Here is a 13363-nt window from a genome sequence, read left to right on the forward strand (position 1 = left end):
TAACATTTTTTAAAATTTGTATACCTCAAGATTTTCTGGGTGTGTTTTCCATTTGATACGATCGTAACGCAAATAAGCCCATTTTGAAGATTTATTGCAGATTACAACTTTTCGAAAGTAAGTTTTTCCAGGCTCGAAATCCTAAAGAAAACTTTATTATAGTAAAAATAATATTTTATAGTATATTATTAAAAATATATAAAATAATACAATATATAATGATGTTATCAACAATCAACAAATTAAAAATATTTCTAAAGTTTTAAGAATTTTAGGTTACTTTGGCCTTTTATATGGAAAATTGGCATTTTGAAACAAAAACATTAATAATTCGAGCTGCATTTGTAAACTTTGAACAACTTTAGATTATGTTAATGACTTTCGCCGCAAATTATTGGTATTTTAATATAAATTATTAATATTTAACAGAAATTGCGAAATTTCAACAATTTTAGGTTATGTCATCGTTTTGTACCAAAAGCGGTATTTTTACTAAAAAGTAATTAATTTATTCATTTAAAATAATTTTTTTGTACCTTATGTTAGTGCTTTTCATCTATAATTGGTAGTTTTAATTAAAAAAAATTAATAGAATTTAGAGTACTGACAATTTTTGTACAATTTGCGAGGTTACGTTGGCTTTTTATACCGGAATCTATATTTTTATTTTCAAATTTTGATAGTTTCTGCCGTTAAAATTCGAATTTTTTATCTAAAAATTATTCTATTTCATAGAATATTCACAATTTTTAAACAATTTTAGGTTAAATTTCCGCTTTTAATAAAAAATTATTACATCTAAAGGAAAATAATTTTTTAAACAATATTTAAAACTTTTGAAAATTTTCGGTTATGTTTTAGTTTTATATCGAAAATTTATAATTTTAGTAAAAAAAAAATACTTACTTACTAAATTACAACTTTTGAACAAATTTAGGTTTTATTATTGGTTTACATCGAAAATGGACATTTTTAAAGACCAGTAATTATCATTCCAACACTATTTACTACTTTTAAACAATTTTTTGATTCTCTTAGTGTTTTTCGTCAGAAATGTTTATTTTGAATAAAAAAATTGGATTTCAAACAAAATTCAGCATTTTGAACAATTTTAGGTAATGTTACCTTATTGCTCCAGAGATCAAGATATTTTAATTTAAAAAATAATACGATTTTTCAAATTATAATTTCAAAAGCATTAAAGTCATTATTTTTATTTAATTGTTGATTTTTTGGAGTCTTGTATACCAGAAATAGGTTCATCTTACACCATTTTACATAGAAAATTCATATTTTCAAAAAATAATTATTATGATTTGAACAAAATTTGTAATACTTTAAATGCTTGAAGGATTAGGTTATGTCGAGATTTTCATAGGAATTCGGTATAGACTTAATAGAAAATTTTTAGTTTTGAAACTAGTTTAGGTTATGTTAATATTTTTCAAGTTTAATCTTTATTTTTTAATAGAAAACTATAAATACCAAAGAAAATGAAAAAAATTTTAAGAATTTCAGATTATGTTGTGTTAGTCCTTTTAGTCAAAAATCGTTTCTTTTAACAAAAAATCATTGGATTTGAAATAAGATGGCGAAAAATTGTCGAGCAGTTTTAAGTTATACTAACATTTTCTTGCAGGCAATTGACAATTTTAAACAAAAAAACATTAGGTTTAAAATAATATTTAGAATCTTAAACAAGTTTTTTTTATGTTCGTTTTTTTCGTCCAAAACTGCTATTGTTATTAAAAATCATTAAATATTGAAAAATATTTACAATGTTTTAACAATTTAAAGTTATTTTGGGCTAGTTATTGTTGTCGAAAAATCTTTTTTCAAAGAAAAAAATCGTTGGATTTTAAAGATGAAAATTTTGAAACAGTTTTTAGGTTATCTCAACATTTTTCAAAGGAAATCGATGATTTTAAACAAAAAACATTAGGTTCAAAGAAATCTTCCCAATCTTATAAAAACTTGTGTTAGTTTAGTATTCTTTGTCCAAAATTGTTATTGTTAATAAAGAATGATTAGATTTGGAAAAATATTTACATTATTTGAACAATTTTAGGTTATGTTTTTATTCTTTTTAAGGGAAATTGGTAATTTTAACAAAAATATTATTATTAATAAATTGTCAAAAATATTCTTCTTACTTTTTTATATTATTTTAGATGATATGTACCATGAAAGACGAAAATTTTTTATTACAATTTCTTTCATATTTAAAATAATTTTGTTAAAAATTTTTATAAAAATGTAGATTGCCTTAAAAATAACATCAGAGGGATGAGAGTAAAAACACGTGTCTCTTGACATCTCATCTAAATTTTTCCTTTTCTTTCCTTTTTCGGAAACGCTCATTCTTCTTGAAGCTTTCGAGTCCAAATCCTCCACCAGAAAATTGAAATTATCTTCGCCTTCACGAGCAAGTAACGATGCCTAGAAATATTTTCTCACTTGAAGTGCAGTTTAAAAAAAAAAAAATTAAAATTAGAACATTCATTAGGGACCCAAATCGACGAATTTTCAAAAGGCAAATTAATTTTGAATGATTTTTTTAACACAGTTAAATTTGCAATAATAATATTTATTTTCAATTAAGGAAGATGAATTTTCTACCAAATAGTGCATTTTCGAACAGAAAAAATATTTTTTCAAACAAAAAGATGAATTTTAAATAAGTTGAAAAAACTTTCAACAAAAAAAACATAGTTCAATTTTCAGATAAAAAAATTAATTTTTAACAAAAATAAAAGAATTGGAAATAAAAATGTTGATTCTTCAACCAAAGAAGTGAATCTTAAAAAACAATGAATTTGCAATAATGTGCAAAAATAAAGAATTTTCTGCAAATAATTAAAGTTTCATATAAATAAATAAAATTAATAAATTTAAATAAAAGTAATAAATTTCAAGAACATACATCAATTTTTATCCAAATAGTGAGTTTTCAAATTATAAAGTATAATTTTTCTACAAAAAATAAAATAGTTACATTTTTAACTAAAAAACATAAACGTCCATCTAAGAATGTAAGTTAAATTTTCATATAAAAAAATTAATTTTCAACGAAGGATTAAGCCAATTTTCAACAAAATAGTTAAACTTTCATGCAGAAAAGTTATTTTTAACTAAAATAATTAATCTTGAATCAGAAAAATGGATTTTTAACGCAATAGTTGATTATTTACAAAAAGTGACAAATTTTTAACAAAATATATGAATTTTGTAACAAAAAATTTGGTTTTTCAAAAAAAAAAAAGAATAAATATCCATAAAAAAGATAAAATTTAGACAAAAAATGGAATATTTAAATTTTCATTTGAAAGATTAATGTTTAAATTTAACAAAAGTAATTTTTAATTAAAGAGATAAATTTTAAATTAAAAAGTTTAATTTTCTATCAAAAAAGAATAATTTCTAAGAATATACATGAATTTTCAAACAAGTTTTGAATTTTTATAGGAATTTTCAAACCATTAGTTACTTTTCCAACCATAAAAATGAATTTTTAATAAAATGTTTAATTTAATTTTCAACAAACAAAAAATGAAATTTTAACACCATTTTTTTCATTTATATTTCAACGAAAAAAATTTAATTTTACATTTAAAAAAGGAGTTAAATTCAATGAAAACATTTTAATTTTCCGCTAAAAATATAAATTCCCGACAAAAAATAGAATTTTTCAGTTTGAAGAAATAATTTTAAACAACAAGAAAACTAATTTAAAACTAGTTAAATTCATGAATTTTTAACCAAATAATGGAATTGTTAACTAAAAAAATATTAATTTTTGAATAAAACTAAAATTATAAATTTTCAAACCAAAAACTCGTTGGATTTTCTACCAAATGGATAATTTCCTATCCAAACGAGATGAATTCTAAAACAAATAAATAATAGTTGACTTCTTAAACAAAAATAGTAGAATTTTCTCGTTGGATTCTATTAATTATTTAAGAAAAGTAAAAAGAGTGTGAAATTGAAGAAAAAAGAATTCTTTTGCGTTTTTAAACTTAAATAAAAATTAATAACAAGGGAGTGGTTTAAAGCCGCTTTAAAGTTATCTGACAAACGCAGTTCGGCTTTTACAGACGGAGAACCCCTGTAGGACTACGGTCAAGCGGGTGCCTCCACCACAGCAGAGTCCTAACGGCAGCAGAGTGGGGGACTCGTGCAACGTGCGTGCTGGTGCGGATTTGAGGCATACATTTGTCCTTGGAGGCGCACGCTTACCACTGGTCTAACCGGGGTTCTCCGCATCTGAGATCCGAGCTGCGTTCGTCAAATAACTTCGCAGTGGCTCCAATCTTCTTCCTGATAATAATATTTTTAAACATCTCAATAAATTTCAGCTACCTTCTTTCCTAAATTTGGCAACTTGCCTTCCGTCTCTTCAACTTTTTCTATTTTACTGAATTTTATCGAATTATTCAATTTTTCTTTATTTTTATCTTTTCGTTTTTCCTCTTTTATATCATTTTTATGCAAGTTTTTCTCATTCCGCATAATTTCTGTTATGAGTGGGTCTTCCTGAAAATTAAAATTATTTTAGAAGTTCTATGAATAAATATAATTATAATTGTATGTCAATTTAGAAAAAAATTAATTATTTTTAAAAGTTGTGATTTTTAAATTTTTTACGACTGTTGATTCTCCTGAGTCTTCCTCAAGCGTTTTCATCAAATTAAGCCACTTTTCATTGTCAACATTTTCGGCCATTGAATCTTGTTCATTCTGTTTTTTTCTGTTCTCTTTATCCTCTCCAAAAAACTAAAAAAGACTGACAAATTTATAAAAGTTAAAGTATTTAAAAAAAATGTTAATTTTTTTACTCTCCATTTGAAAATTTTCACCTCTTCTCTTCCAAGGAACTTATTTTTTTCGTAGAAATCCATTTCCCTAATAAAAGATATTAAAATCTAACTAGAATATATAAAATTTTATAGTTTTTAATTAAATTAATTATGAAAAATAATCAAAACACCCACCTTTGAATAATTTGACAAGATTTCCGATTTTTTCTCTTTCTAGTTTGAACCTAATCGGAAAAATAATTTTCTTAGCCTATTTTTTAGACATTTATATTTTCACCCAAATAAATAAATGAAGCAGGAATTTATTAATAATTAATTAGAAATTCATAAATACTTTTAGAAAGTTCAAGGAAGCTATTAATTTCTTTTTTCTAAAATTATTGACATATCGTCTCCAAGCCTTGTCTCTTTTTATTTGAAGATTCCTCCTCAAAATTGACAATTCGGTTAAAGGATAATCTGTGTTTAATAATTACTGATTTTTTTGTTCAATAAATAATATCAGAACTAATAAAATATTCTCACTTTTTGATTTTTTCTTTACATCTTCCTCTATTTTTTCAAATTCCTCTTTAGAGTTATTTTCAATTTCATTTTTCTGCCAAGAAAATGTCCCCTGATGAAAATAAATTATTGCAATAACAGAAAACTTACTAATATTGTGAATATTTTTAATAATCGAAATAAAAAAATGCAAACCAATTTTTTGTTGCTTGACTCTCGACTCATTTGGTTCAAAGTGTAACTCTTCCGATTCTTACGAAGACGTTCATAATTTCGGAAAATCCTTAACCCTTAAAAAATTCGACAATATTTTTATTAATTTTTTAAAATTAAACATTCTTAATTGCATTCTATACCTCTTCTTGTCAGTCGTCTTTCTCTGTCTAATCTTATTACTGTCCTTTTATCAAATTCAGCAGTTGATATCTTAATAATTGAAAAATAAATAAATTTATTTTAAAAATTATTTTGCAAAGAGGTTAAAAAAAGTTGATTGATAGAAAATATTAACTAATGTGAGTATGATTTATTAAAAATTGTCTTGTTCAAGTTTTTCTACCTTTGTTTCACAGAAATACATTTTTCAAATACTTTTAATCCTTTCTAAATTTTAGTTTATAAATTTTTATTTTATTCTTTGTATTTACAATTTTTTGGAAACTTGAAGATTGCTATTTTAATTATCGATTCTACGCTGGTTTTTATTTTATATACAATATTTTGAAAAATATTTAAAACTAGCAGTAAATGAACGCAACTGAAAATAATAAATAATTATATAAATAATGTCTACACGTAATGAATAACAACAGTATATGAAAATAAATATATTATCTTGTAAATATATTTTGTAGCCAGGCTTTCTATTATTTATTTATGTAAATACTAAATGTCCGAAATTGATGCACATGTGATAAATAAATAAATAAATCTGTATCGCAATAAAAAATAAATAATCAATCAATTTTATTTTATGTTCAATTTTGAAAAAATGGACAATACTTCAAGAAATTTCAATAGATTTAAAAAAAATTTGAAATACTATAGGGCCCTTTTAACAAAAATCCATGGAATTTTAAAAAGATTTCAATAAATAGAAAAAGTTTGCAATATTTTAAGGTATTTTAAATATTTTACGGTATTTTCAACGATTCCAAGGATTTTTTAACAGCTTTCAGTAAATTTAAAAGATTTTCAATACTTTGAAATATTTTTTCATGATTTCAAGGATTTTTAAATATATTTTAATAAATTGAAGGGATTTTAAAAATTCCAAGGAATTTTTAAAGGTTTTTAAACATTTCAACGCATATCGAAATATTAAACAATATTTCAGACTCTAAAGGCATTACAAAAATTTCAAAGAGTTTTCAACAGATTCAAAAAAATTGTAACATTTGAGGCTTTTTGTAAAGATTCCAATGAAGGTTGAATGGATTTCAAAAACATAAAGGGGAAAAAAAAATTATTTTGGAAGGTTTTATAGAATTCTTAGGAGCTTTAAAAATTTTCAAGGGATCACAAAAGCTTTCAAAGTTCTTGAACTATTTTATGGTATTTAAAAAATATTTCAAGGGATTTTTAATAGATTTCAATAAACTCAAAGAATTTCAAGGGATTTCAAACATTTTTAGGGGTTTTAAAAAGGATTTTAAGAAATTTAAAATATTTAAGGAGTTTTTCAAATATTCCTAAGAATTTTTCATAATTTGAAACGATTATAAATTATCAAAAATATTTCAGAGTATTTAAAAATATTCCATGGAATTTTCAATAGATTTAAAGAGAAATTTAAAAGAACTTTAAAAAATGTCAAGGGATTCCAAAAGATTTGAGAGGATTTGCAATATTTTAGGGTATTTTAATTGATTCCAGGGAATTTTAAATAGATTTAAATCAATTCAAAGATTTGCAATATTTTAATGTAGTTATAAAGATTCCAAGGAATTTTTAAAAGCTACTGAAAATTGCAAAAGAATGTTAGGATATTTGTAAAGTTTACAAGGAATTTTTAAGAGCTTTAAAAAATTTCAAGATATTTCAAAAGATTTAATAGATTTTAGGTTTTTTTTCAAGATTTCAAGGAATTTTAAATAGATTTTTAAAACTTAATGGAATTAAAAAATGTAAGAATATTTTTCAATGTTCCAAGGAATTTTTAAGAGGTTTCAAAAATTCTGAGGGATTTCAATAAATTGTAAGGGATTACAATAAGTCAGGTTTTTTTATATTTAAAAAGATTTTCAGTAGATTTCAATAAAGTGAATGCATTTCAAAGATTTTTTTTGTTCAAGATTACAAGAAATTTTTTAGGTACTTTTAAAAATTTTCCAAATGATTTCAAAGCATTTAAATTTAAAAGGTTTTATTTAGTTTGTGGTAAAATATTCCGACAAGTTTTTAATGAATTTTAATAAATTAAAAGTATTTGCAAAATTTTAGGGTATTTAAAAAAAATCCAAGGAATTTTGAATACATTTCAATAACTCTAAGGGATCTGAAAAAATTATAGTGTATTTTTAAAATATTCCAAGGAATTTTTCAGGGCTTTTAAGAAATTTAACGGATTTCATGAATTTATAGAATTAAAATGATTATTTTAGGGTATTTTTATGGATCCAAGAAAATTCCAATAAATTTCATTAAACTAAGTGGACTTGAAAGCAATACAATATTTTAAGCTATTTTCAAAATGTGGCAAGGAATTTTAAAGATTTTATGAAATTGAAAGCATTTGCAATATTTGAGGGTATTTTGAAAGATTTTTAAGGAATTTTTAATTGATTTTTATAAACTGGAAAGATTCTCAATAATTGAAGGTATTTTAAAATATTTTACGAGATTTACGATAGATTTTAATAAACTGGAGATATTTAATAGATTTTTTTGTTTATTTTAAAAAAAGATTCAAAGGAATTTTGAAGAACTTTAAAACGTTTTCATGGATTTCAAAGGACTCAAAAATTTTTAAGGTATTGTAAAATTTTCCGAATAATTTTTTATGAATTTCCATACAAGGAAAGGACTTGCAAAATTTTAGGGTATTTTTTATGAATCGAAGGAATTTGGAATATTTATTCCAACAACTTTAACGGATTTCAAAAAATAGTAGGCTATTTTTCAAATAGTTCAACGAATTCTTAACAGAAAGGGTTTGAAATATTTTAGGATAATTCTAAATACTCCAAGGAATATTCAACTCATTTTATTAAATTGAAAAGATATTCAATAATTTAGGACATTTTTCAATATTTCAACAAATTTTCAATAGATTTCCAAAAACTTAAGGCACTTAAAAGATATTTGATATTGTTAAAGATTCCAAGGAATTTCAAAGAAATAAAAAAATTTCAGGGATTTTAAAATATTTAAATAGTTTTAGGACATTGTCAAATATTCCAAGAAATATTTAAGGAATCAAAGGAATTTTGAATATACATTCCAATAATTTAAAGGGATTTCAAAAAAGTTAAGGTATTTATAAAATATTCCAAGGAATGTCTAATAACTTTTAAAAATGTCAAGGAATTACAAACAAATTCCAATCGATTTTAATCGATTCCAAAAAATTTACAATATATTTAAATAAATCAAAAGGTTTTTAAGAATTAAATGGATTTTAAAATATTTCAAGGAATTTTAAATGGATTTCAATAACTGGATGGGATTTGCAATATTTGGGAGGATTCTTTAAGTTTTCATGGAATTTTTAAGAGATTTTAAAATGTCAAGATATATGCAAATATTTCAAAGGATTCGAAATATTTTAGGGTATTTTAAAAGATTCCATGGAATTTTAAATCGAGTTCAATAAATTGAAAGTATTTGCAATATTTCAGAGTATTTTTCAATATTCCATGACATTTACAATGAGTTTAAATAAGTTAAGATACTAATAAATTTAAAAGATTCTCAATAATTTAGGGTAATTTTAAAGATTTCAAATTGAATGGATTTAATAAAATTAGGGTATTTTTTGAGATTCCAATGAATTTCTAAGTGCTGTAAAAATTACAAGGGGTTTTAATAGATTCCAATAATTTGTAAGGATTTCTAATAATTTAGGGTATCACAAGATTCCTAAGAATTTTTAATCTATTTCAATTAACTGACGAGATTTTACATGTTCTAGAGGTTTTAAAAAAATTTCAAGCATTTTTCAATCAATTTCAATAAATTTGAAGATTTTCGAAATTTTATGGTATTTTTAAAGATTTCAATAAATTGTTATTATTTTTCAATAAACTGAAAAGAACTTCAATATTTTAGAATATTTTTTAAGATTCCTAGGCTATATTTAACCAGATTTCAATAAACTAAAAAAATTTCAATTATTTTAGGAAATTTTGAAAATTTCCAAAGAACTTTAAATAGATTTTATTAACATTAAGCAATTTAAATGAATTTTAGAAGAGTTTTGGAAAATTCCAAGGAATTTTTTAAAGCGGTATAAAGAATAGAATTAAAAATATTTTAGGGTACTTTAAAAGATTCCAAGAAATTTTTAATAAATTTTTATGAACTGAAGGAATTCGCAATATTTTATGGTATTTTGAAGATTCCAATTAACTTTAAATAAATTTGAATAGCATGCAGAGATTAAAATCAGTTTTAGAAGGATTTAGGAAAAATTCCAAAGATTTTTTTAAAGCTGTATAAAACTCCAAGAAATTCCACAATATTTCGAAGGATTACAAATTTAGTATGCTATTTCAAATAATTAAGGGCATTTTAAATATTTTACAGTATTTTAAACACTTTAGGGCTCAGGGTATTTTAAATCTTTTGGGGTATTTTAGGATTCCAATGATTTTTAATCGATTTAAATGAACTGGAAAGTATTTTAATAATTTAGGGTATTTTTGAAGAGTTCAAGCAATTTTCAATAGATTTCAACAAATTGAAGGGATTTGCAATTCTCAGGGTATTTTGGAAGATTGCAAGGAATTTTCAATAGATTTCAATCAACTAAAGGAATTTTAAAAAGTTTCAATCATTTCACGGGTTTTCAAATATTTCAAGGAATTTTAAATGCATTTCAACAATCCTACTGGGATTTAAAAAATATAGGTTATTTTTAAAGTTCCAAGAAATTCTTAAGAGCTTTTAAAAATTGCAAGGGATTTCAAAATATGTCAAAGAGTTTCGAAGGACTTGGAATATTATAGGGTATATTTTGAAATAATCCAAGAAATTTTAAATATAGATTCCAATAAATTAAGGGAGTTTTAAACAGTATTAATAAATTTTAGGAGGATTTGGGAAAAACGTTCGAAGGAATTTGCAATAGATTCCAATAAACTGGAGGATTTTGCAATATATTATGATGTTTTTAAAGATCCAATTACCTTTTTAGTCGATTTTTAAAGATTGAAATAAATTTGTAATCAATTTCAATAAACTGAAAAGAATTTTAATGATTTAGAATTTGTTTAAATTGCAACAAATTTTTAATAGACTTTAATAAACTGAGGGGATTTGCAATATTTCATAGTATTATTGAATTCAAATACATTTTTAATTGATTTCAATTAATTGAAAAGAATTTTAATGATTCAGGATATTTTTAAAGATTCCAAGGAATTTTCAATATATTTCTGTAAATTAATTTGCAATCTTTTCTGGTAGTTTTAAAGATTCCAATAAATTTATAATCGATTTCAATTAACTGGAAAAGATTTTTATAATTTAAGATATTTTTAAAGATGCCGACAAAATTTCCAATAGATTTCAATCACCAAAAATTTCGAAATTTTTTATATTTTTATTTAAAAGTTATGAAATATTGTAGGGGATTTTTAAAGGTTCAAAGAAATTTGCAATAGATTTAAATAAATTAAGAGGATGTACCATACTTTAGGTTAAATAAAAATGTGCTCATAGGAATTCTTGGTAGATTAAAATAAATTGAAAGGATTCGCAATATTTTAATGAACTTCATGTTAAATACTTCATATTCCCTTCCCTTAATTTAAATCTATTGAAAATTCCTGGAACTTTTTAAAAATACCTTAAATTATCAAAATAATTTCCAGTTCATTGAAATCGATTAAAAATCATTGGAATCCTAAAATACCCTAAGGTTATCATAATACTGTGAAATATTTAAAATACCCTAAAATTTTTAAAATACATTACAAAATTTGTAATCCTTCGAAATATTGTGGAATTTCTTGGAGTTTTACAGCTTTAAAAAAATCCTTGAAATTTTCCTAAATTCTTCTAAAACTAATTTGAATCGCTGCATGCTATTCAAATTTATTTCAAGTTAATTGGAATCTTCAAAATACAATCAAATATTGCAAATTCCTTCAGTTTATTAAAATTTGTAGAAAATTTCTTGGAATCTTTTAAGATACCCTAAAATATTTTAAATCCTTCAAGATTCCTTGGAATTTTCCTAAATTCTTCTAAAATTAATTGAAATTTCTTAATATTAATAAAATCTATTTAAAGTTTTTTGAAAATTTCTAAAATCGCTAGAATAATCAAAATTCTTTTAATTGATTAAAAACTACTTAAATAGTCTAGGAATCTTCAAAAATATTCTAAATTATTGAAGTTCTTTTCAGTTTATTGGAAAACAATAAAAGTTAATTGGAATCTTCAAAATACCATAAAATATTGCAAATTCCTTCAGTTTATTAAAATTTATTGAAAATTCCTTGGAATTTTCCTAAATTCTTTTAAAATTAATTGAAATTGCCTAATGTTAATAAAATCTATTTGAAGTTCTTTGGAAAATTTCCAAAATCGCTAGAATAATCAAAATTGTTTTAATTGATTAAAAACTGCTTAAATAGTCTAGGAATCTTAAAAAATATTCTAAATTATTGAAGTTCTTTTCAGTTTATTGAAAAACAATAAAAGTTTATTGGAATCTTTAAAAATAACATAAAATATTGGAAATAACTTCTATTTAATTAAATTTATTCACAATTTCTTGGAATCTTTAAAAATAGCTTAAATTTGTCAAAAATCTTTAAATTTATTGAAATTGATTGAATGCACAAATACCAATGAAGTTTTAATCGAATTCAATAGACAAAAATTTCGAAAATCTTCAAAAGGTCGTTTTTCACCTTTTCGCATTTTGTTTTTTAAATAATAAAAGTTTGTATGAGTGTTGAAAGGGCGTGAAATATTGGGGCAATAGGAAAAATTATACGACCCGGTTACCCACAATGAGAGGACAGGAGAAATTTTAGGCTCGTCGTAATTCAAAATTCGGACCGGAAGACTGCGGACAATGTTCCTTGGGCCACTACTGGGTCACAGGGTCAAATTCAGGGTTTGACATAAAGAAACGCGCAGGTCTCGTAAATTTTATTGGAAAGTTATAAAATTTGGTTTTTCGAAAAATGGTGTCCCTGCCAAACAGTAGCAAAATCTTGGCTTTTCTTGGCCACAAAATTTCTCCTTTACTGCACTTCGGTGAGGAAAGAATCGAAATCAGTTGGTGGAACGATTGCCCACTATAAAAATATAAATTACAACCTTCCTCAAAAATGTTACTCTTTAATTTTTGACTTTTACTAAATCTTTTTTAAAAGTTTGATAAGTTTCAATAATACATAAAAAACATTTTGAACATTCATTATTAATTTAATAACTTAATTGAAATATATAAAAAATTCCTTGGAATCTATAAAAATAACCTAAAATTTTGCAAATCGTTTCAGTGTATGAAAAACTATTCTGTATATCCTGGAATATCTAGAAATACCCAAAAGTTTTGGAAAGCCTTTCAATTTATTTGAATCTATTAAATATTCCTTAGAATCTTTAAAAATACCCTAAAAAATTCTAGATCGTTTTAATTTTTTTTTTAAATCTATTGAAAATTCCTTGGAATCTTTTCAAATATCCTTAAATTTTGCAAATCCTGTCAATATATGAAAAACTATTTAAAATTATCTGAAATATTTAGAAATACCCGAAAGTGTTGCAACTCCTTCAATTTTTTCAAATCGTTTGAAAATTTCTTGGAATCTTTGAAAATACCCTAAAAAATGTCAAATTCTTTTAATCTTTTCAAA

General features: G+C 23.3%; 1 protein-coding gene across 1 annotated transcript in view; it reads right to left on the reverse strand.

Annotated features, from left to right (window-relative positions):
* Window positions 1–5375, reverse strand: part of LOC117168996 (cilia- and flagella-associated protein 74-like) — a 49482-nt gene extending 44107 nt beyond the window's left edge. The window contains exons 1-8 of the mRNA XM_033355031.1: window positions 5346–5375; window positions 5155–5279; window positions 4995–5044; window positions 4860–4905; window positions 4648–4776; window positions 4363–4536; window positions 2266–2439; window positions 25–141 (exon numbers count right to left, since the gene is read on the reverse strand). Coding sequence (XP_033210922.1) covers window positions 25–141; window positions 2266–2439; window positions 4363–4536; window positions 4648–4776; window positions 4860–4901 — 636 coding nt within the window. The 5' untranslated portion in view covers window positions 4902–4905; window positions 4995–5044; window positions 5155–5279; window positions 5346–5375. The remainder of the gene's footprint in view (window positions 1–24; window positions 142–2265; window positions 2440–4362; window positions 4537–4647; window positions 4777–4859; window positions 4906–4994; window positions 5045–5154; window positions 5280–5345) is intronic.
* Between the last annotated feature and the right edge of the window lie 7988 nt (window positions 5376–13363).

This window comes from Belonocnema kinseyi, chromosome 1 (genome assembly GCF_010883055.1).
Source record: "Belonocnema kinseyi isolate 2016_QV_RU_SX_M_011 chromosome 1, B_treatae_v1, whole genome shotgun sequence".
NCBI classification, from domain to species: domain Eukaryota; kingdom Metazoa; phylum Arthropoda; class Insecta; order Hymenoptera; family Cynipidae; genus Belonocnema; species Belonocnema kinseyi.